Source organism: Indicator indicator, chromosome 9 (assembly GCF_027791375.1).
Source record: "Indicator indicator isolate 239-I01 chromosome 9, UM_Iind_1.1, whole genome shotgun sequence".
Classification (NCBI taxonomy): domain Eukaryota; kingdom Metazoa; phylum Chordata; class Aves; order Piciformes; family Indicatoridae; genus Indicator; species Indicator indicator.
This window is the reverse complement of record NC_072018.1, coordinates 129,224-153,994: the sequence shown is the minus strand read 5'-3', so window position 1 is coordinate 153,994 and position 24,771 is coordinate 129,224. Positions and strand designations below refer to the sequence as shown.

General features: G+C 49.5%; 1 protein-coding gene across 1 annotated transcript in view; it reads left to right on the top strand.

Annotated features, from left to right (window-relative positions):
* Window positions 1–24,771, top strand: part of GPCPD1 (glycerophosphocholine phosphodiesterase 1) — a 69,562-nt gene that overhangs the window by 3,190 nt on the left and 41,601 nt on the right. The window contains exons 2-4 of the mRNA XM_054383897.1: window positions 10,815–10,900; window positions 15,641–15,725; window positions 16,938–17,022. Of these exons, the coding sequence (XP_054239872.1) occupies window positions 10,852–10,900; window positions 15,641–15,725; window positions 16,938–17,022 (219 nt within the window). The 5' untranslated portion in view covers window positions 10,815–10,851. The remainder of the gene's footprint in view (window positions 1–10,814; window positions 10,901–15,640; window positions 15,726–16,937; window positions 17,023–24,771) is intronic.

The following is a 24,771-nucleotide window of genomic DNA, read 5'->3' as shown; positions in this document are numbered from 1 at the left end:
GAGGTTATTTTTGTACTTGAGTAGCCTAATGCTTGTGTAACTGTTTCAAAACTCTGCCTTAACCCAGCAGTTCAGTGTGGTTAGGCTGAGATCTCTGCTTTGTGCAGCACAGCCACAAATTTGACAAGGGGAGTTTTCCTGTTGCTGTATACAGTACAGCTTTCAAGCAGGTAAACGTAGCTACAGAGCCTTTTCCTACAGAGCATGGCAGTGTTCAAATGCAGGAGGATGCCAGAGGGTTGTGGTGCTCTGCACTAACCTTGCTTCTGCCAACAGGCACTCCAGCTGCCAAATGACTTGGCTGGGACCATGGTATCTTTCCCCTGCTTCAGGCTGGACATCTCCTTGGTGTTGATAGGTTTCACGAGTCTCAGCTTTCAAGGTGAAGAGTGTTTACTTAAAATCAGAAATATAAAAATACTGCAGCCTTCCAGTCACAGGATCACAGGCTATTAGAGGTTGGAAGGGACCTCTGGAGATCATTGAGTCCCAGCCTCCTGCTAGAGCAGGACCAGAGAATCCAGCACAGAGCACACAGGAACACATCCAGACAGGGCTGCAAAGTCTCCAGAGAAGGAGACTCCACAACCTCTCTGGGCAGCCTGCTCCAGGCCTCTGGGACCCTCCCAGGGAAGAAGTTCCTCCTCCTGTTGAGGTGGAACCTCCTGTGCTGCAGTTTCCATCCATTGCCCCTTGGCCTATCCCAGAGCACAACTGAGCAGAGCCTGTCCCTGTCCCCTGCCTCCTGACCCCCAGCCCTCAGCTATTGATAGACATTGATCAGATCCCTCTCAGCCTTCTCCTCTCCACACTAAACACCCCCAGGGCTCTCAGCCTCTCCTCCCCAGGCAGTGCTCCAGGCCCTTCAGCATCCTTGCAGCCCTCCCTTGCACTCTCTCCAGCAGATCCCTGTCCCTCCTGACCTGGGGAGCCCAGAGCTGGATGCAATATTCCAGGGGAGGTCTCAGCAGGGCAGAGGAGAGGGGGAGGAGAACCTCCCTGGCTCTGCTGGCCACACTCCTCTGAATGCAGCCCAGGCTCCCCTTGGCCTTCTTGGCCCCCAGGGCACATTGCTGTGCCATGCAGAACTTGCTGCCCACCAGCACTCCCAGCTCCTTCTCCTTGGGGCTGCTCTCCAGCAGATCCCCTCCCACCCTGTCCTGCTGCAGTTTCTTCTTCCTTCCCAGCTGCAGGACTCTGCAGTTCTCCTGTTGAACCTCAGGAGGTTCCTCTCTGCCCAGCCCTTCAGTCCATCCAAGTCTCTTGGAAAGAATCTCATTAAGTACCTATTAAAAAAAAAAAAATCTGTATGCCTGGACATCTGAAATCAATCCTGTATCCAATAAAAAAAAGAGAGAAATCTGGCAAACTGTGTTTTCCCCTCACTGAAAAACCTTGTGTTGTGAGTGATCCTTCAACAGAGTTACCCAAAAGAGTTCTGGGTTGGTAGTGTTGCATCTGAGATGTCCTGTAGGAGTTTAGTTAATGTGTGGGTTTAGGATGTTTTGAGGGAAGAGAGTGGAAGAGATGTAGCACAGTATGTTTTGGTGGAAGTTTGCTGCTGTTTGGCTTTCTCATCAGCATGTTGTCAAGTGCTGCTGGTGAAGTCTATGCAGAAGCTCAATGGTTCTTATGATGTGGATCATCTACCTTCTAAGAGTGTAAATGCACCTTTCAGTCACACTCCATGAGATGCATGCCTGAAGGGACAGAGGTTGCAACACTTCAGATTTTCCTCATGGTGATGCAAAAGCAGCTTTTGGTTCTCTCTTTAATCTGGATTCATAGAATTGTTTGGGTTACAAAAGCCCTTTCAGCTCATCCAGCCCAGCCAGTCTCTAACTCTGCTCAGGCTGGGGCTAAGCCATGGCTCCCAGCACCACATCTCTGCCTCTTTCAAACACCTCCAGGGATGGGCATTCAACCACCTCCCTGGGCAGCCTCTGCCAGGCTTTCAGAGCCCTTGCAGGCAAGAAGTTTCTTCTCATCACCAGGCTCAGCCTCCCCTGGGGCAGCTTGAGGCCATTTCCTCCCCTCCCATCACTTGTTCCTGGGAATAAGAGCCCAACCCCCAGCTGGCTCCAGCCTCCTCTGAGGGAGCTGTAGAGAGCAATGAGGTCTCCCCTCAGCCTCCTCCTCTCCACAATAAACACCCCCAGCTCCCTCAGCTGCTCCTCCCCAGCCCTCTTCTCCAGACCCTTCCCCACCTTCCTTGCCCTTCTCTGCACCCTCTCCAGGCCCTCAATGTTCTTCTTGCAGTCAGGGTCCCAAAGCTGCCCCCAGCACTCCAGCTGTGGCCTCCCCACCCTGATTTTCCAGGAGGACAATCCCTGCCCTGCTCCTGCTGCCCACACCATTGCTGCTCCAGGCCAGGCTGCTGGTGGCCTCCTTGCCCCCCTGGGCACCCTCTGGCTCATCTCCAGCCAGCTGCCCACCAACACCCCCAGGCCTTGCTCTGCTGGGCACTTTCCAGCCCCTCTGCCCCAAGCCTGCAGCCTTCCTGGGGTTGTTGTGGCCCAAGTGCAGGACCCAGCCCTTGGCCTTGTTGGATCTCCTCCCATTGGCCTCATCCCATGGCTGCAGCCTGTGCAGGTCCCTCTGCAGAGCCTTCCTGCCCCCCACACTGCCTCCCAGCTCAGTGCCATCTGCAAACTGACTGAGGGACTCCTGGATCCCTTCTTCAGGTCTTTGATAAAGATGTAAGTTGCCCCAAGGCAAAGTGCTGTGGGAATGCCCATGCTGGGGTTTTATAGCTGCAGGCAAAGCTGTGGGCTGGTACTGGTCCCTGTGTCATGTTCAGAGCACCATCACTGAGATGTTGTATTTACTGTTGTTACCACTTCTGATGATTTTCAGTACAATCCTTCCCTGCAGGCCCTGCCAGTTTACAAAGGTAGTGTCTTGCTGAAGCTTGGTTTGTTTCTCTCCTCTCTTCCCCCCTCAGAAGTCAGTTTCCTTCTGCTGCTGAGTAGAACCAACCATTCTGCAGCCCTTGCAGCCAACTCCCAGTTGATACCACTCAACTTTTCATTCAGATCTGTTCTGACAGAGTTGCCCAAAGTATTTCCTGCCTAATTTTGAAGGCTGCCTGTCCATACAACAAAAAGAAGGTTCCAGCCCTTCAGGCTTGTGTCTGCAGTAAGAAAAAAAGTGTGATCCTGTCCTTTTCCAAGCTTGTCTCAAACACTGGCCTGAGAGTGTCAGAAGTCAGAGCCTTGCAAACCTCTTTGAGTTGGCATTAAGTCTCACTTGGCTTGAGAAAGAATGTGGTGGCATCTGGCTTTGTGGATGCTGGGAATTTTTATCAGTCTGTTGGCCAGCTAGGCTGTTCCATTCTGGGACTGCCCCAGATTGCTTGGTGTGTCCTTATCTATGCCTGAAAGGCTGAGTATAAGATACAGGGTCAGTGAACAGCCAACACCTCTTAAAATGTACTGGAGAAGTAAAGATGAAGGGTCATCAGGGGGGGTTTATTTACCACAGGACATGTAAGCCAGAAGGTTACAATTAACTTCAAACTTGGAGTTATTAAATTAACTCTATGTTCTGGTCTATTTTGACTAGAACCAAAAATTATCTTGGTCTTCCCCATTCATGATGACCTTGCTACCTCTGAAAAAGAGCAAGGCTATGGTATGTTAATAGTTGATTGTGCTCTGCCAGAAGGGGAGTCTGAAATGCCTTTTCTTCCAAGTGTCTTTAGGGCTTCACAGCTCTTTACCTGCATCCTCTGGAAGTGCCACTGTAGAATCAGCAGGGGAGGGCTTGGGTTCTCCATTAGTCAGGGAAGTGCATTAGCTCCTCTGGCTCTTGTGCTCCTTCAGATACCTATGAGGAGGAGAAAATTGCACAAGGAAAGCTTTACAGAAATAGGAGAACAAGGAATACGTTTGCTATTTCCTTTTGCCCTCTTTTCAGCCTGCAGTATGCTACACTTCAATCCTTAGGTTTTTTTCTTTTGGGTATATGGAGGTAAGACAGTGATTTCTGAAAGGGCAAGACTCTTGGCTCTTTTCCTGTCTGAGACCATGAGGAGAGCTTTGCCTGCTGGCAGGGAAACCTGGATTGCATGTGGCCCATCCTCCTAGGCTGTTGATGTTCCCCTGATGTAGAAGCCTTGCAGGCAGCCTGTTGTATACAGTGAGGGTGGGTGGTGGGCAGGGTTACCTGAGTCAGGCTTTTGAAGGCAGGTCAGTACAGCCCCAGTGCTGCTGCTTTGCAGTCACCATCTCCTTGGGAAGCCTCCAGAGACTACCATAGGTAAGGGCTTGCTTTGGGGAATGGAGAGAGTGGGAGAGAGGCTTTTGAACTGTGCCATGGTGGGGGTATAAACGTGTTTCTCTTGTAACAGCAAGAATCCCTGAGTAAAGAAACACTTCTTTAGCAGTAATTTTTTTTTAAGTGAAGTGCTGATACCCTTGTATGAAAGTCTACCTGGGTGAGCCCTCTCTTTCCCATGAAGAAGTGGCAGAGATTCAAGTGTTTGCTTGTTTTCAGTTGCTGAGCAGAAGGGAGGGAGTGGGCTGTGGGATGAAGGGCAATTGTGTGCACCACAGGCAAACATTTGGATGCATGTAGTTGCAGCAGACACTTTTGAACTCAAAAGGTTAGTAAAAGTGGTTGCTGCACAAGGACTTAGAATCATGGAAAGGTCTGGGTTGGAAGGGACCTCCAAAGGTCATCCAGTCCACCCCCCTCTGCACTCAGCAGGGACATCCTCCACTAGCTCAGGTTGCCCACAGCCCTGTCCAGCCTCACCTTGAATATCTCCAGGCATGGGGCCTCAACCACCTCCCTAGGTAAACCTGTTCCAGTGTTCCACCACCCTCATAGTAAAGAACTTCTTCCTAATATCCAATCTCAATCTGCCCTTCTCTAGTTTGAAGCCATTGCCCCTGGTCCTGTCCCTGCAGGCCTTTACAAACAGTTCTCTGTCCAGCCTTGTAGCCTCCTTCAGACACTGGCAGGCTGCTCTAAGGTCCCCCTGGAACCTTCTCCCCTCCAAGCTGAACACCCCCAGCTCCCTCAGCCTGTCCCCATAGCAGAGCTGCTCCAACCCCCTGAGCATTTCCATGACCCTCCTCTGGACCCTCTCCATCAGGTCCATGTCCTGTATTGAGGGCTCCAGACCTGGATGCAGTACTGCAGGTGAGGTCTTACTGGGGTAGAGCAGAGGAGCAGGGTCCCCTCTCTCCATCTGCTGGCCACACTGCTTTTGATGGATCCCAGGGTGTGATTTGCCTTCTGGGCTGCAAGTGCCCACTCTCTATGAACCTGTAGTTCAAAAATCTGCTGGGTTGATTTTGTTAAGGGCTTTTTGAGGGTTTAATGTGTTTAATATAATTGTTGTAACTTGTTCTGGCTCTCCTGAGCAGACAGTTTTGAATCCTCTGAGCTGAGGGCTCTTTACGTTGTCCCTAACAGCCCATCTTTACAGGGCTGAAGAGCAGAAAAGATTTTAGTTTTCTTTGCTAGCTTCTTTGGGTGAGGCAGTGCTGAAAATCTGAAGGAGGAACATGGGGTTTGAAGGATCACCTGACACCTTCTTGGTCAGATGATTTGACTGCTGAGGATTTCCTGGCATTTCCCTCCAGGAATTAAATTACTCCTCCTTCTGGGGAACCACCAGTAACTAGACAGTTAAAGGTAACCATTTCCCTCCACCCTAAATAAAGCATTTTGGTATGGTGTTAAAAGCACAAAATGCTTTCTAAGTGCAGGGTAACACACAGGACAGGCTTGATCCACTAACAAGAAGCAGATCTATTTGTGGCTTGCTGTGTGTTTAGTTAGATAATGGTTGGGCTCCCTGATCTTAAAGGTCTTTTCCAGCTGAAGTGATCCTATGGTGGTGTGAAAAGATGAGGGGCAGACCTTTGGGCTCCTGTGCTAAGTGTAATAGCTGGAGCTCTGCTTGCTGGGAAAAATCATGCCTGTTTTTAGTGATGTAGTCTAGAAGTCCAGGTGGAGAGCAGTGACACTGGTGTCCCTCAGGGGTCTGTACTGGGACCTGTGCTGTTTAATATTTGTGTCAATGACACAGTGAGATTGAGTGCACCATCAGCAGTGTGCAGATGGCACCAAGCTGAGTGGTGCTGTCCATGCAGCAGAGGGACAGGAGGGCATCCAGAGGGACCTGGGCAGGCTGAGAGGTGGTGCCCAGGTGAAGCTCATGAGGCTCAACAAGAGCAAGTGCAGGGTGCAGCACCTGGGCTGGAACAATCCTCACTGTCAGTACAGGCTGGGGAGGAGGGGAGAGAAAGCAGCCCTGAGGAAAAGGCCTTGGGGGTGCTGGTGGGGGAGGAGCTGGAGAGGAGCAGTGTGAGCCTGCAGCACAGAAGGCAAATCACAGCCTGGGCTGCATCCACAGCAGCATTGCCACAGATCCAGAGAGCTGATTCTGACACTTTGCTCTGGGGAGACCTCACCTGGAGTGATGTGTGCAGGTGTAGAGCCCTCAGTACAGGAATGACCTGGACCTGATGGAGCGGGGCCAGAGGAGGGTCATGGAAATGCTCAGGGGGTTGGAGCAGCTCTGTTCTGGGGACAGGCAGAGGGAGCTGGGGGTGTTCAGCCTGGAGAAGAGAAGGCTCTGGGGAGACCTAATAGCAGCCTGCAGGTACCTGAAGCAGGCTACAGGAAGAATGCAGAGGGACTGCTCCCAAAGGCCTGCAGGGACAGGACCAGACTAGAGAAGGGCAGATTGAGATTGGATATTAGGAGGAAGTTCTCTACTATGAGGGTGCTGGAACACTGCAACAGGTTGCCCAGGGAGGTGGTTGAGGCCCATCCCTGAAGATACTCAAGGTGAGGCTGGAGAGGGCTGTGGGCAGCTTGATCTAGCTGAGGGTGTCCCTACTGACTGCAGGGGCGGCTGGACTGGATGACTTCTGGAGGTCCCTTCTGGCCTGGACCATTCTGTGATTCTCTGAGACATCTCTGTTGGGCAGCCCTGAGCAGGTGTTCAAGATAAAAAACTGCCTTTTGAGCAGAATTTTGGTGACTTGACAAAGCCAGCTTACCAAGATCTCCTTACAGGTAGCTGCTGTTCTATAGAGAAAAGCAGTATTCTCTTGCTAGGTGGCTTAGGGAAAAGCCTACAGGTAGGTACACAGGATTGTCACAGAACTGGCTTAAAAGCTTTATAGGTTTAACAGGGTTTCAGGTCCTTTCTCTAGGCACAGATGGACAATTCTTTCATTTTGGGGTTAGACATGCTGGTTTTTGTCAAGTCTAACTTTGGAGTTGTGTTGCTTTGGCTTTGGAAATGGCTTTTTGTTATAGATTCATGGAATGATTTGGGTTGGAAGGGTCCTTAAAAACAATCTAGTTCTAGCCCCCCAGGTAGGGGCACCTCCCACTAGACCATGTTGCTCAAGATGAGGCAAAAGCCTGTTGTTGCTTTGGAAAACTGAGTTCAGGCTTCAGTCTCTTCCCTGCTTTCTAGGCTTTGGAAGAGCATTTTTGCCTACTTCAGCTCCTGTTTGGCTCCTCTGCATTTACACTGAAAGGGTGTCAAAGCTGGGACAGTGTGGTGAACACAGCCAGGGCCTTGAACTATTCAGCATCACCATGTGTGCACTTGCAGCCCAGAGAGCCAAGCAGAGCCTGGGCTGCAGCAAGAGAAGTGTGGCCAGCAGGGCCAGGGAGGGGATTTTCCCCCTCTGCTCCACTCTGCTCAGACCCCACCTGGAGCTCTGGGTCCAGGTCTGGAGCCTCTGTTCCAGGAAGGCTCTGGAGGGGCTGGAAGGTGTCCAGAGAAGGGTCATGAGGATGAGCAGAGGGCTGGAGCTGCTCTGCTCTGGAGCCAGCCTGAGAGAGTTGGGGTTGTGCAGGCTGGAGAGGAGAAGGCTCCCAGGAGACCTTCTGGTGGCCTTCCAGGATCTGAAGGAGGCTCCAAGAAAGCTGGGGAGGGACTTTTGAGAGTGTCAGGGAGTGATAGGAGTGGGGGGAATGGAGCAAAAGTAGAAGTGGGGAGATTGAGATTGGATGTTAGGAAGAAGTTGTTCCCCATGAGGGTGGTGAGAGCCTGGCAGAGGTTGCCCAGGGAGGTGGTGGAAGCCTCATCCCTGGAGGTTTTTGCAGCCAGGCTGGATGTGGCTGTGAGCAACCTGCTGTAGTGTGAGGTGTCCCTGCCCATGGCAGGGGGGTTGGGACTGGCTGAGCCTTGAGGTCCCTTCCAGCCATAACAATTCTATGATTCCCTCATAAATGCACACTAAGAGTTTATATTCTCTCCTTTAAACTGGGACTTTTGTGTCATACTGGAGTAGTTTCACAAGTCCAGTTTTAGTGTGAGCCCTGAAACAAGCTGTGTGTGCTTCTGTCTATAAACAACTGCTAAAAATAAATGCTAGAATGTGTCACTATGTACATACAGAGCACCTCATGACACATACGTGGCAGAGGACACAAAGGGAGTGCCCTTCCTGGGACTCCTGTTCTAGCTTCAGTAGTTTGGGGTTTCATCATTTACAGAGATGTTACCTGTGAAAGGTGACCTGCAGCATTGGAACAGATGACCAGGACATCTGTTCCTACCATTTTACCACTGAAAAAGTCTTGTCCTTTAACATGGAGAGAGGGAAATAAGGAGAAATAGGCTGTGAAGTAAAGCAGCAGTAATTACAACAGGCACAGATTAAAAATGGGAGAAGGAGATCCAGAAGAAAAATTGTAGCTGTTTAAACTTCAGGTGTTATCTAACATTTCTGAATGCCTGGGCAGCATAAGGATTGATGATCCACAGATTCTTTCACAGATTGCACTGGGTTGGAAGGGACCCTCAAAGGTTGCAGATGGCACCAAGCTGAGTGGTGCTGTCCATGCAGCAGAGGGACAGGAGGGCATCCAGAGGGACCTGGGCAGGCTGCAGAGGTGGTGCCCAGGTGAAGCTCATGAGGCTCAACAAGAGCAAGTGCAGGGTGCAGCACCTGGGCTGGAACAATCCTCACTGTCAGTACAGGCTGGGGAGGAGGGGAGAGAAAGCAGCCCTGAGGAAAAGGCCTTGGGGGTGCTGGTGGGGGAGGAGCTGGAGAGGAGCAGTGTGAGCCTGCAGCACAGAAGGCAAATCACAGCCTGGGCTGCATCCACAGCAGCATTGCCACAGATCCAGAGAGCTGATTCTGACACTTTGCTCTGCTCTGCTGAGACCTCACCTGGAGTGCTGTGTGCAGGTGTAGAGCCCTCAATACAGGAAGGACCTGGAGCTGATGGAGGGGGTCTGGAGAAGGACCATGAAAATGATGAGGGGGCTAGAACACCTCTGCTACAAGGACAGGCTGAGGGGGCTCAGGGTGTTCAGCCTGGAGAAGAGAAGGCTTCAGGAAGACCTAATAGCAGTCTGCAGGTACCTGAAGGGGGTTATAAGGCTGGAGAGAAAAATGTTTGCAGAGGCCTGCAGGGACAGGACAAGGGGCAACAGCTTCAAACTAGAGCAGAGCAGATTGAGATTGAATGTAAGGAACAACTTCTTTACTATAAGGGTGGTGGAATACTGGAACAGGTTGCCCAGGGAGGTGGTTGAGGCCCCATGCCTGGAGATACTGAAGGTGAGGCTGGACAGGGCTCTGGGCAACCTGAGCTAGTTGGGGATGTCCCTGCTGACTGCCAAGGGTTTGGACTGGATGACCTTTGGAGGTCCCTTCCAACCCAGACCATTCTATGATCTTCTCCAGCCCCCTTGCAGTCAGCAGGAGCAGGCTTTGTTTGAATTTTGGTGGCTTTTTTCCTACTTGGTATCTGACTTTTCTGTAGCTTTTTTTTTGCTTTGAAAGCATCTGTTCAAGTGCTCTGTGCTGCTTGAAGGCAAGGGCTATTGAAAGGTGAATTTATCTCTAGTGCCCTTAGACGCTTAGCAAAGGATTGCTGATCAAAGGATTGCTGATCAAAGGATTGCTGATCAGCATTGTAGTGAAGTAAAGTGCTTTTGCCCAGGTCAAAAGTAGCAATAGAACATTCTTACTTGGTTAAAAATAAAACCCAAGCTAAACTAACCTCCCCCCCCCCCCCCCCAAAAAAAAAAAAAACCCAAACAAAGCCCAAACCATCATAGTGATGTGAAGAAATGGATTAGTTGAGATCATTGCAAAGTTAATTTTGCATCTAATCATCCTGATTAATTTGCAGCTCTCATCCCAAGAAATATACTTAGTCTGGCAGCATCTGGACTTGGACTTTGATATGACTCCTACTTTGAATTGTTATAAAAGGATATTTTCCATCAATAGTGATTCTGTTGTGGTGGGGAGAGTGGGATTCTGCCAGCTTTTTTCTGTCAAGCAGTAACTTGGGGGGGGCGGGGAGGGTAGGAAGTGGAAGCAGAGCCACTCCGGAGTACAGAGGCTGTAGGTGGTCCCCTCCTGCTGTGCTGCTTTGGAGACTGCTTGGTGCTTTTAGTTGTGAAAGGCTGGGAGTATTGGTAGGAGAGCAGAGTCCAAGGTGATGAACTGGAGAGCTGTCATCTCTCATGTTCCTGTTCCTTCAAAGTGATAGTGCTTGGCTATGAGACCTTTCCTGTGTTTTGAAGATGCTGTAGAACAGCACAGCAAGACAGAAATTAGTGCTTATTAAAGGTCATATAATCTTAAGTGTCTTATAATTTATAGTGGGCCTCTCTGGGAGCAAAATTAGCCCAAACCAGGGGTTTGGGAAAAGATTCAAATGGTGAATGCTGCATGATAGCAATACTTGCATAATATATTAGGAGTCTTGTGCTTCTCTGCCACTGGGATTTGTTTCCTCTTGCAGCAACAGATGTAGTTTCTTGTTCCTGAAATGGAATCTCTCTTTATTTTTTTTCTCTCCCACTATAGGAGAGTGCAGATATCCTAAGACAACAGCTCTGCAAGCATGACCTCTTCTCAAGTAACTTTTGAAGTCAGAGGGCCGTCTGTACCAGGTACCCAAATCACTTTTTCTTTTGAATGGTTTAACTGGAAGAAAACTGAATGGGAGAATGTTGAAAGGCTTGGCTGGTCTGACTGCCTCAGAGGCAGAGGAGAACATGCTGGCTTAAACAGCAAGGTAAGTTATTGTGAAGTACATGAGTTAGGAAGTTTCAGATAGGGATTTAAAAATGAGATTTGGGAATTCTACCTTTTTCTTCAAACAGCAATTTCACAAACAGTGTGCTGTAGGTTTGGATGCTCCCTGAAGTGCTTATCCTTGCTTTGAAGCCTTGCTTCTGTCTTTTTGTTCTGTGAGCATTGACATTGTGGATCACGATGGTCAGACCTGCATGGACATGTTTGTTCTGGGTTTTTTTATTCTCTTTGTATACCTTTGTAAGTTCTCCATTACAAGGTGTGACCTCTGCTAGGAGTTAAAGACATGAAATAGGCAGCTTAATGCCCTCTTCTGTCTGGGGAAAAATGTGTAAAATCAATTCCATAACCTAAATGAGGAAGGAACACAAGGTGTCAGATGGTGTGGAACACACAGATTTAGTGGTGATAAGTTGGGCTTCATGCTTTCACCTTTGTCTTTAGGAACTTTGAAGGAAGGTCACCAACAAAGTAAGTGGTGGTTGCCTAACAGAAGCAGCTGAATGTGGGAGCATGGACAGACTGGCAAAATTCTTGTTACAGACAAATACCAGGTGGCATTAAGTGTCTGTTACAGTTTGGGTGGGGGCAAAAAAAAAGGATAGTAACTTCTAAAAAGTGTTGACAGCTGCCCCATGTTAGACCTGTGCTGTGTTTCTCCCATTTGACTGGGACATGCAGCCTTTAGTAAGGAGCAGTGGTTGTAGAGCGTTCTGGAGAAGACTTTAGAGAGTAAATTGACCTTAGCTCAAATAATGCTCTGAAGCACTGAGGTATTTGCAGTGGAGCATTGCCAGCACTGCTGCTTTTACCCTGGATAGTGTTGCTTCCATTGTTCTGGTGGCACTGTTGCTAGTGAGGTTAGCTTTGCTTGTGTCATTTTTTTTTCACTGATAATACTTGTAGCAGAGATGAGGATTTCATGGAGTCATAGAATCTTAGAATGGCTCAGTTTGGAAGGGACCTCAGAGATCATCTATTCCAACCCCCTGCCATGGGCAGGGACACCTCTTAACTAGCCCAGGCTGCTCAAGGCCTTGAACACTTCCAGAGAGGAGGCATCTACAACCTCCTTGGGGCAACCTGTTCCACAGTCTCACCACTCTCACCCTGCAGAACCTCCCCCTCAGCTCCAGTCTGACCCTGCTCTGCCTCAGCTTCAAACCATTCCCCCTTGGCCTGTCTCCAGACACCCTCAGCAAAGGTCCCTCTGCAGCCTTCCTGCAGGATCCCTTCAGCTATTGCAAGGCAGCTCTGAGGTCCCCCTGGAGCCTTCTCCTCTCCAGGCTGCACACCCCCAGCTCCCTCAGCCTGGCCTCACAGCAGAGCTGCTCCAGCCCTTGGAGCATCTTTGTGGCCTCCTCTGGCCTCACTCCAGCAGCTCTGTGTCCTTCTCCTGCTGGGGACAGCAGAGCTGGAGGCAGGATTGGAGGTGAGGTCTGAGCAGAGCAGAGCCAAGGGGCAGAATCCCCTCTGCTGCCCTGCTGCCCACACTCCTCTGGCTGCAGTGTACTGCTTTAGTCCTATCAGCATGGGGAGTAGTTAGTTGGTGGGAGAAGAGTCCTTCTCTTTGAGCACTAATGTGCTCCCTGTGTCCTCATCACTGTCCCTTCCTGTTGATGTCAAAGGCAGTGGTTCCAGGCTAAGTGGCAGGAAGAAAGGGCATTGCCAGTGCAGGAATGATGCTTTGACTCACTGCCTCTAACCAAACCACTTCTGGAATCCACACTGGTGATGAAGTCACAGCACACTGACATGGGTGTTTACCTAGCTGGGACATGGAGTGCTTCATTTTTAACTCGTCCCAGCAGAAGGAAGAGTGTTACTCATGACTGGCTGTGACTCCTTTGGGTCTTCATCAGGACACAGCCTCATACCAAGAGACCTCTGGGTGGCCAAAGATTAGCAATTATGAAAAAAAAAAAAAGAAAAGAGCTTCTGGCTCCCAAGTGTAGACAGAAATTCTGCCTCAACAGAGCTGTCCCAAGTGGAGAGAATGCACCATCAGGGAGGCTGTGGCAAGCTTTGAGGCTGGGTAGAAGGCCTGGAGTAGTAGCATCCTCTCTGCTGTAGCTGAAGGAACTCTGCCAGTAGTAGCAGCAGATTCCTTGCCAAGGGGAGGTGGAGAAATTGAAGATCCCTGAGCTTAAAATGCAAACCCAAACCAAGTCCCACTGCATCCAGAACTGCCTTTGAAGAGGCAGGTCCAGTTTGTTGTCATTGCACTTGTGCCTTTCCTGGGGTAATTAAAGCAGCATTTTCCAAGCCTGGGTTCAGCCCTGCAGCCTCATCATTGGGGTGATTCAGGGGTGACCCTGCATTGTGTGCCCATGTGCCTTGCTGAGTGATAAATATTTACTGAGTGTTCCCAGAGAGTGACAGAGTCACAGAATGGTGAGGGGTGGAAGGGACCTCTGCAGGTCACCTGGTCCAGCTCCTCTGCTAACTCACACAAGAAGACATCCAGGTGGGTTTGGAACGTCTCTAGAGATGGAGACTCCACAACTTCCTTGGGCAGCCTGCTCCTGGGCTCTGCCACTCTTGAAGTAAAGAATTTTTTTCCTTACATTTAAGCAAAACCTCCTGTGTTCCAGTTTGTGCCCATTGCCCCTGGTCCTATCACTGGGCACCACTGAGAAGAGCCCAGCCCCATCCTCTTGACCTCCCCTCTTGAGATAGGAAACAGTTTGAGAAAGGCCAGAACACTCTCCTGATAGCTAGCTGCTACTAAGAGGAGTAGTCATTGAAGTGGCACTTCAAAGATTGGCTACCATGTACACTTAAGATATGCTGCATGCTCCTATTTTAAAGAGATATTCAAGTAATTCAGCCTTCTCTTGGATACCTCCAGTCAGAAGTTCCAACTGTGTGGCATTCAGGTGGTTTTCCCTCCCTCTCCCCCCCCTTACCTCCCTCTCCCCCCCCTTACCTCCCTCTCCCCCCCCCTTACCTCCCTCTCCCCCCCCCTTACCTCCCTCTCCCCCCCCCTTACCTCCCTCTCCCCCCCCCTTACCTCCCTCTCCCCCCCCTTACCTCCCTCTCCCCCCCCTTACCTCCCTCTCCCCCCCCTTACCTCCCTCTCCCCCCCTCAATCTCTCTTCCCTTGGAATTTGTGACCCCCCAAAAATTACTGTGACCCCCCAAATTATTGACCCCCCAAATTATTGACCCCCCAAATTATTGTGACCCCCCCAAATTATTGTGACCCCCCCAAATTATTGTGACCCCCCCAATTGTGACCAAGCCATGATGTGTTTCAGTAGAGAGGGGAAAAGGTGCAGCACCTGACCTAGGCAAACATGTGCAGGGAATTGCAGAGGGGTTGCACTCACCCAGCTGATTGTGTTCTGCATGCTTGCAGTTAGCATCCAAAGAGCTTGGCTCCTGAATTGGAATTGGAACCAAAGATTTGACCAGAAAAAGGGATTGCAGTTCCAGCTGGCCTGTACAGTTCTTTCTGTGAGGTGCTTTTAGGAACAGATCAGCCCGAGGTGATTCCTGGCTTGGGTAGATTTGTTTTGTTGTTCACAACTCCTGTGGCTGTGCAGGGGGTTCACATATAATCCTGGTGGCATCTCTTAGTAGATTTCTCTCTATAACTGGGGAACATAGACAGAATTTTAGAGGTCTAAGGACATCCTCATGACTGTTCCTTAAGGCTTTGAAGTGCCAGCTATATTTGGCTTAGACAAGATAGTTTCTCTTTTGTCTGGAGTTTTCTTAATTACAGACACAGAGATGATGTGCTGAGGGACATGGTTTGGCCCCAGCTGGACTCAGTGTTCTTTAAGGTCTTTTCCAGCTAAAATGATTCTGTGTGACCCTCAGCAGTTGGATCTTTGGGAAATGTCAGGTATGGGCTTGAATTCTGTGTTTCCAGGCTCTGCTGTGCTGAGGGTGTTCAGCTTGGAGAAGGGAAGGCTCCAGGGGGACCTCAGAGCTGCCTTGCAATAGCTGAAGGGATCCTGCAGGAAGGCTGCAGAGAGACTTTTGCTGAGGGTGTCTGGAGACAGGCCAAGGGGGAATGGTTTGAAGCTGAGGCAGAGCAGGGTCAGACTGGAGCTGAGGGAGAAGTTCTGCAGGGTGAGGGTGGTGAGACTCTGGCACAGGCTGCCCAGGGAGGCTGTGGCTGCCTCCTGCCTGGGGGTGTTCAAGGCCAGGCTGGATGAGGCCTTGGGCAGCCTGTGCTGGTTGAGAGGTGTCCCTGCCCATGGCAATAGGTTGGAGTAGATGAGCTCTGAGGCCCTTTCCAACCTGAGCCATTCTACAAACACTCATTTTGCAGTGAAAAATTTGCCTGCTGCATTTCCAGGGATTTTTGAGCAGTATTACTGCAGGAGAGTTTGGAAGCCAACTCTGTGAAGGGCTGGGCTTGGCAGCATTCCCTTTCTCAGTGGGAGCCACATGATGTTGAAGAACACACTTGTGTTTCCCCCACCCCAAAACTGTTCTCTGAGCTGGATAAAGGGAGGTCAGATAGGTGCTGCTGGTGTATCCATTTAGAGCATGGGAATGTTTGGCCATGTAGGATGTACTTAGTAACCCCCTGTGGTTTTGTGTACTGATGATTTTGTTGTTTTTGGGGGTTTCCTTAGGAGAGGTCTTTGCCATCTGTGGGAGCTGCAGCGCTTTGGGCAACTGGAATCCGCAGGCTGCCGTGGTGCTCCAGACCGACGATCGGTAAGCTGGGCCTTGGGGGTGTAGTTTGTGCCCTTGGAAGTGGCTGCAGTTCTGCAATTAACAGATTTTAGTCAGACTTGGAATTTGTGAGCTCTCCAGCTACTCATGCTGTTAGTAAAACTCTCCAGTTTTTCTTGTGTTTCATAGAGTCAGAGACTGCACTGGGTTGGGAGGGAGCCTCCAAGGGCATCTTGCCCAACCCCCCTGCACTCAGCAGGGACACCTCCAGCTAGAGCAGGCTGCAGAGGGACACAGCCAGGCTGAGCTTGGATGGCTCCAGGGCTGGGGCCTCAAGCACAGCCCTGGGCAGCCTGTGCCAGTGTCTCACCACTCTCCTTGGGCACAACTTCCTCCTGAGGTCCAACTTAAATCTGCTCTGCTCCACTTCCAAACCACTGCCCCTAAGCCTATCCCCACAGTCCCTCTCCAGCCTTCCTGTAGGTCTCCATTGCTCCTCATCCTGTCACTCCAAGCCTTTGAATGTTTTGAATGCTTAGGAATGCCTTTAAGAAAATGTTTGAGTGTGCTTTAGAGATGAGGCTTGTCCTCTTGTAGCTGTTGTATTTCAGTAGTTTAATTGTAGACCTTTTAATTATAGACCTTTTGAATAAGAAACTGGTATGGATAATTCTCCATCCTGTAACTGTGCAGCAAGTTGTAGGAGGTGTTTAAAGGTTTTGTTTCCTTTTTAACCTTGATGAGTTTTTACTGTGGCTATAAAGAGATGGGGAGAAGACTGAGAGTTGGATTAATGCTCTGAAGTGGTTTGTGTGTATAGAAGCATGAGAGTACATGAAGAGAGTTCAAATGCAGCAGAGGAATTGTCTCCTTCACGTGGTGCTCGGCCTGTCACTGTTTGTATGATACAGGAAAACAGGGCTCACAGGATGCATTTAGAATTCTGTCAGGGACTTGCTGGGTGATCTTGGCTGAGCCCTTGACTTCTTGCATCATGCTTTCCCCAGCTGTTAAATAAAGATGAGAATTCTTGCTACAGCAGAGCACTTCAGACCTGGAGATTAGAAAGCACAGTTCTTAGTATTTCTTGTGCTTTGTGCCTGTTAAGTTACCTTGTAAAAAAACCTTTCTTGCAGGAGCAGGCTAGAAAAACTTTGAGAATATCACTTAGGACAGAGGAATGGCTGAGGTGGCTGCCTGGCTGTATGTTGAAGCTGTTTGCTTTTGTGTTTTGCTTTTATTTTTTCCCCACAGTCAGTTATGGAAAACTACAGTAGAGCTTCCAAGAGGAGTTCCTGTTTGCTATCGCTATTTTAAAGGATACTTCCTAGAACCCAAGGTATGTACAACATGTTCTAGTTTAAATTGGCTCCTTCTCAGTTCAAAAGCTGCCCTTCTTGGAAGTGAGGGGAAAAAAAATGTTGGAGTTAAACTTTTAGGATTCTGAGAAACAAATCTTCAATTGCAAGGTATGAAATATTGCAACACTTGCAGAGAGCCAAGCAGTTCACCTGGGGAAATGCATGACCATCTGCTGTTACCTTCATCATGGTTCAGTTGGCTTCTCTCTTTCATGGCAGTTAGGGTTTGGAAATCCCAATGTTCTAGGGAAGTGCCTGGGGCTGTTTATAAAGCTTAAGCAGTGTGGTGAACTTCTCCTCAGCTCTAGTGGAGTCATGACGATTTCTACAGGCTCACAGGATGTTAGGGGTTGGAGGGGACCTCTGGAGATCTTCAAGTCCAAACCCCCTGCCAGAGCAGGACCAGAGAATCTAAGCACAGGTCACACAGGAGCACATCCAGATGGGTCTTGAAAGTCTCCAGAGAAGGAGACTCCACAACATCTCTGGGCAGCCTGTGCCAGTGCTCTGTGTGCCTCCCAGTGAGGAAGTTCCTCCTCCTGTTGAGGTGGAACCTCCTGTGCTGTGGTACCCCTAGTCCTGTCCCAAGGTGCAATCATTGGGTGCAGCTGTCCTTGAATAAAGCCTTGAAACAAAATTATTGTGCACTGAAAAATCTTCATTTCCAGTTTAATGTGTGTGGCTACCCATTAAAAAAGAAGAAAACCACAGAGTAAAATTATACTTTTCTGTCTAAGATTCTGACTGAGAAACAGCCCTACTTGAGTGCATTGTAATAAACACATCTCTCATTTTCCTATACCACAATTATTATCAAAACCTTTTTCCTTTGGAAAACTTTGTGTAAAAAAAAAAAAACCAAAAAACAAAATAACACAGTATGTGTTTTTTTTTTTAATGCTAAGAATCAAACCTGGACTTTCAGCAGGGCAAGAATCCCAAGCTTGTAAGCAGGTGCTAGCAGGAGAAAACTGCTCAGTGTGAGCATGGGGATTGAAATCCACGTGGTCCAGCCCCAGGTCTTAAAAGGAGTGGAGATTTTTCTTAGTGAAGCATGAGGAAGGCTAAGTAGCTTTTGTGCTGCATCATTGAGATGTGGCAGTCTCAAAGGTAAAACAAGGAATGGGCTGGCTCAGGCTCTTCTCTAGGTATATATCCAGGTGTTTGCATGACTTGGGAGGAGAGGGGGGAAGCCCAGGCAGGCACAGATGTGTTCTTGCAGGTGTTGATGTCAGAGGTGCATGCCAGTTGAGTGTATGTGGCTGGATCCCTGGCTATAGAGTTCATATAGGGTAAGGGAGTAGGGATGAGGAAGCCTTGGAGTGATCAGGGGGAGTTAAGCAGCTACTTTGTTTTTCTTAATAACAAGTGTAAGAAATAACCCATTTGACATCCTGGCTGCCCTACTCCATTAATGTCCTGGAGCTCTTCACCCTGGGCTGTAGTTCTTTACTGCAGTTGGCATTATGGAGGCTGTAGCTGGATGTGCCAAAGGAGTTAGAGATTCATCTGGTCTATGCCTTTTCATAGAATCAGCCAGGTTGGAAGAGACCTCTAAGATCCTCCAGTCCAGCCTATCACCCAGCCCTAAGCAATCAACCAGACCATGGCACTGAGTGCCTCATCCAGGCTTCTCCTGAACACCTCCAGGAACAGGGACTCCACCACCTCCCTGGGCAGCACATCCCAAGGGCAAATCTCTCTCTCTGTGAAGAACTTCCCCTCCTAACACCCAGCCTAGACCTCCCCTGCACAGCTTGAGACTGTGTCCTCTTGTTCTGGTGCTGGGTGCCTGGGAGCAGAGCCCAACCCCCACCTGGCTACAACCTCCCTTCAGGCAGTTGTAGAGAGCAATGAGGTCTGCCCTGAGCCTCCTCTTCTCCAGGCTAAACACCCCCAGCTCCCTCAGCCTCTCCTCACAGGGCTGTGCTCCAGACCCCTCCCCAGCCTTGCTGCCCTTCTCTGGACACCTTCCAGCATCTCAACATCTCTCTTGAATTGAGGAGCCCAGAACTGGACACAGCACTCAAGGTGTGGGCTGAGCAGTGCTGAGCACAGGGCAGGATGACTTCCCTGCTCCTGCTGGCCACACTGTTCCTGATGCAGGCCAGGATGCCATTGGCCTTCTTGGCCAGCTGGGCACACTGCTGGCTCCTGTTCAGCTGCTGTCACCCAGCACCCCTAGGTCCCTCTCTGCCTGGCTGCTCTCAGCCACTCTGTCCCCAGCCTGTAGCACTGCTTGGGGTTGTTGTGGCCAAAGTGTAGAACCTGGCACTCAGCCTTGTTAAATCTCATCCCATTGGCCTCTGCCCACCCATCCAGCCTGGCAAGGTCCCTCTGCAGAGCCCTCTAACAGATCCACACCTGCTCCCAGCTTGGTGTCATCTGCAGACTTACTGATGATGGACTCAATCCCCTTGTCCAGATCATCAATAAAGATATTGAACAGGATGGGGCCCAGCACTGATCCCTGGGGGACACCACTAGTGCCTGGCTGCCAGCTGGCAGTGCCACCATTCAGCACCACTCTCTGAGCCTGGCCCTCCAGCCAGTTCCTAACCCAGCACAGAGTGAAGCCATGAGCTGCCAGCTTTGCTAGGAGCTTCTTGTGGCAGACAGTATCAAAGTCTTTGCTGAAGTCCAGGCAGGCTATTTAAATATCTTAAGTTACTGTCCACAGCTTGTAAGTTTATGTCAGCTGGACTAGCCTTCCTTACCCTGCAGAAACACCTGACAGAGCTGTCAGTTCAGTGTGAGGGGTGCTGGTTTTCAGAGAAACACAGAAGACTGCAGCTGTGTTTGGTTTTTTCCATTGCTGCATGTGAAATAGCCCTGATCTGAAACTGCTGTTTAAATTGTTACTCAGAGGCAAAAGAGGGGAAGGCCAATAATAGATTTCTTTTCCTGAGGTCAAACTGAGGCCAAAAGCAGATCAGTTCTTACAGCCTAGCAGCTCTGATGGGACAAATGTTTTGTTTTTTCACAGAATTACAGAATGTTAGGGGCTGGAAGGGACCTGGAAAGATCATCTAGTCCAAGCCCCCTGCCAGAGCAGGATCACCCAGGGCAGGGCACACAGGAACACAGCCAGGCAGGTTTTGAATATCTCCAGAGAGGGAGACTCCACAACCCCCCTGGGCAACCTGTTCCAGGGCTCTGGCACCCCTACAGTGACAAAATCTCTCCTCCTGTTCCCATGGCACTTCCTATGGCTCAGCTTCCACCACTGCCCCTTGTGCTGGCATTGGGCATCCCCCAGCAGAGCCTGGCTCCAGCCTCTGGGCACTCCCCCTGCACATCTTTAGCACCAGCAATGAGCTCACCCTCAGGCTCCTCTTCTCCAAAGTACAGCCCCCCCAGCTGCCTCAGGCTCTCCTCCTAAGGAAAATGTTCCACTCCCCTAATAATTTTTGTGGCTCTGTGCTGAACTCTTTCAAGCAGTTCCCTGAGGTCCTTCCTGAACTGAAAGGCCCAGAACTGGACACAATACTCCAGGTGCAGCCTCAGCAGGGCAGAGTAGAGGGGCAGGAGAACCTCTCTGGACCTACTAACCACAGCCCTTCTTATCCCCCCCAGAACAGCACTGAGCTTCTTGGCCACAAGAGCACATTTTTTTTTTCTCTTTGCCAATGCCCATGAGTTGAAAATGTAAGGAAGAGGCAGCAAAGGTGCCCCTGGGCAAGGCAATTTGTGCTGTAAGCTCTGTCCAAGCTCACACTGTATGTTGGTGTGTTTCTGTGTGTAGGTGCTCTGTGTGCTGCAGAGCCTGCCAAGGTAAGTAGGAATTTCATGGAATCCCAGCATAAGGAGCTACTTATGTGTTAAAAGGAGGGGAGGGGAAAAAAAACCAACCTGAAAAGCACTCTTCAAAACAAAATGTGAGTTGCCACAGGATGTGGTTGTCTGCTTAGTGGTTATCTAGCCTGTACCTGTGCAGTGCACAGGACTTGGTTGCTGGTAAACTTAGAAGTGGTGTTTGTTGTTTGTTTGTTTGAAGAAAAGAATTTCAGCTACAATGTTTTCTTCTTCTTTTTGGAAATGCTTTCTCACTGTTCTTCAACAACAAAACCCCTTAGTCCCAACAGGAATATAGTGCAAATGAGGCAGTGTGTGGAGAACTTCAGCATTAACAGCTCTGAAAAAATACTTCTGAGTTGAAGTATCTTAAATGCTTTTATTTTCGTTAGGCCTTTGCTTGTGGTGCTCTCCTAAATGTGACAAGCTTGCTCTGTAGCAGCCCTCCAACACTGAGAGCCTTTCCAAGCAGTGCCATGCTCTGCAGCAGGGTCACTTGAACCTCCTGTGTAGTCTCAAATGCATGTCAAGGTCTGAATATATGCATTTGACACCACATAACCCAGCAAACCCTGCCAAAGACAGAGCTGACTTAAATTGCTCTCCTTTTTCTTCCTTACATCAACTGCATCTTTGAAGATGCTTGAGATGGATATGGTGGGAAGGCTGAGGGTGATCTGTTTCACCCCAACTGTTGCTGCAGGCTTAGATGTGAGGTAATCATTCCCTTCTTTTGGGAGAGGGGAAGGAAAAAAAATGCCTATTGTTTTACTTACCTGACTTTGAAACAAGTCATTGTTTGATCTCTGCTAAATTATTGTGCTTGAAGGCCAGTGCAGCGTGGTGGGAGTTGGACTGATTTGCACTGAAGCATTGTGGTGTGCACATGGCTGTGCTGACATAAAGAGAGCATAGAATGGGCCAAGCTAGAAAGGACCTCCAAAGCTCACCCAGTCCAAGCCCCTGCACTCAGCAGGGACATCTTCCACCAGATCAGGTTGCCCAGAGCCCTGTCCAGCCTCCCCTTGAATATCTCCAGGGATAGAGCCTCAACCACCTCCCTGGGCAACCTGTTCCAGTGTTCCACCACCCTCATAGTGAAGAACTTGTTCCTCACATCCAATCTCAATCTGCCCTTCTCTAATTTGAAGCCATTGCCCCTGGTCCTGTCCCTGCAGGCCTTTGGGAGCAGTCCCTCTGCAGCCTTCTTGTAGTCCCCTTCAGGTACCTGCAGGCTGCTATTAGGTCTCCCTGGAACCTTCTCTTCTCCAGGCTGAACACCCCCAGCTCCCTCAGCCTGTCCCATAGCAGAGCTGTTCCAACCCCCTGAGCATTTTCATGGCCCTCCTCTGGCCCCTCTCCATCAGGTCCATGTCCTTCCTGTATTGAGGGCTCTAGAGCTGCACTCCAGAGCAGAGCAAAGTGTCAGAATCAGCTCTCTGGATCTGTGGCAATGCTGCTGTGGATGCAGCCCAGGCTGTGATTTGCCTTCTGTGCTGCAGGCTCACACTGCTCCTCTCCAGCTCCTCCCCCACCAGCACCCCCAAGGCCTTTTCCTCAGGGCTGCTTTCTCTCCCCTCCTCCCCAGCCTGTACTGACAGTGAGGATTGTTCCAGCCCAGGTGCTGCACCCTGCACTTGCTCTTGTTGAGCCTCATGAGCTTCACCTGGGTACCACCTCTGCAGCTTGAAACCCATGGCGTTTCTCTGGGAAGACAAGCACATGAATACATGCACAGAGAACACTTCACCATAAAACTGGGGCAAATTTTGACTTCTGTATGTTGAAAGAACTTTACCTACATTGTAAACATTTTATGATTCACAGAATGGCTCAGGTTTGGAAGGGACCTCAGAGCTCATCAACTCCAACCCCACTGCCATGGACAGGGATACCTCTCATCTAGCCTTGGTTACCCAAGGCCTCATCCAGCCTGACCTTGAACACCTCCAGGGAGGAGGCAGCCACAGCCTCCCTGAACAACCTGTTCCAGAGTCTCACCACCCTTGTACTGAAGAACTTCTCCCTTGGACCCACTCTCACCCTGCTCTGCCTCAGCTTCAAACCATTCCCCCTTGGCCTGTCTCCAGATACCCTCAGGAAAAGTCCCTCTGCAGCCTTCCTGCAGGATCCCTTCAGGTACTGGAAGGCAGCTCTAAGGTCCCCCTGGAGCCTTCTCTTCTTCAGGCTGATAAGAGTCACTTGATGAGCTAAGACAGTAATTTAAATCCTTTTGCTTGAGGCTCGTTCCTTTCTTAAACAATCTGGCACCAGTCACCTGACTGTGAGGATCTTGCCATGTTTTATTCTCCACACACCTATGTTTAGTGGAGGGGATTTTGAGACTCCAGATGTCCCTTGTCTGGAATGTTCTGCATATCCTGTGATTTAGGAGGATGTTTTGATCTGCACTGTTTGCATGAAGCCAGGGAAATACCTACCTTATACTGTTAAACTCTGTTCTTTAGTTTTTTTGTTGTTTGTTTTTTTTTTCCAGCAGTAAACAAGCATTGCAAGTTTAGGGTCCTTTCTTTCCAGGAACTAAGTTATCCATGCATGCAGCAGGGCTTTTAAAGCTGAATTATTAAATTAGTTTGTTTTTTTTTTTCCCCACACTGGTGAGAGAGTTGCTTAATTATAGAGACTTAAATGTAGTTGTCCAAAATGTAAATAAACCAACTGCTTGGACTGTGGTAATGAAGGTGAAACTTGGGTCTAGACTCAGTAATTTCTTGAGTGTCAGAATGCTTTAGAAAAGCTTCTTGCTAGACTGATAACCCCTGGGTTATCACCTGGTCATCACAAAGGAGCACCTCTGCCCTCACTGCCCCGAGGCAGCAGGTAGGAAATACTGAAGCTAGAAAATCCAGAGCCAAAACCCCAGGAGATAGGAACTGCCTGCTGCAATTGAATTAATTTTAGATGCTGTTGCCTTGCAAAGTCAGTTTATATGCTGTAATTTGTAAGATGTTGCCTGGCAAAGTTGGTTACCAGGGCTTGGATGACTTTGATTGTTTGTGCTTAATTACTTTATTGTCTCTAACATGACAGAGAAATGCAGAGAGATTTTTGTCAGCCCGGACCCAGCGTGAGCAGTTGAAGTAGATGAATGTGCTTGAAACATTCTTGTCAGAAGCAAAATACAGTTGTGTGGAGCTTTTTAGATCCTTTTTCCTGGTTTTCCTAATGCCTATTCTCTTCTGTGGCCTTGAATCAGGAAGTTTGGAACTGGGCTCCTGAACTGTCATTTAAATGTCCACAGAAGTGATGCTGCTACTGCTTCTTTCTTCCCCCTTTTTTCTTCTTCTTCTTCTTCTTCTTCCCCCTTTTTTTTTCTTCTTCTTCTTCTTCCCCCTTTTTTTTTCTTCTTCTTCTTCTTCTTCTTCTTCTTATTCTTCCCCCTTTTTTCTTCTTCTTCTTCTTCTTCCTCTTCCTTCTTCTTCCTCTTCCTTCTTCTTCCTCTTCCTTCTTCTTCCTCTTCCTTCTTCTCCCTCTTCCTTCTTCTCCCTCTTCCTCCTTCTCCCTCTTCCTCCTTCTCCCTCTTCCTCCTTCTCCCTCTTCCTCCTTCTCCCTCTTCCTCCTTCTCCCTCTTCCTCCTTCTCCCTCTTCCTCCTTCTCCCTCTTCCTCCTTCTCCCTCTTCCTCCTTCTCCCTCTTCCTCCTTCTCCCTCTTCCTCCTTCTCCCTCTTCCTCCTTCTCCCTCTTCCTCCTTCTCCCTCTTCCTCCTTCTCCCTCTTCCTCCTTCTCCCTCTTCCTCCTTCTCCCTCTTCCTCCTTCTCCCCTCTTCCTCCTTCTCCCTCTTCCTCCTTCTCCCTCTTCCTCCTTCTCCCTCTTCCTCCTTCTCCCTCTTCCTCCTTCTCCCTCTTCCTCCTTCTCCCTCTTCCTCCTTCTCCCTCTTCCTCCTTCTCCCTCTTCCTCCTTCTCCCCTCTTCC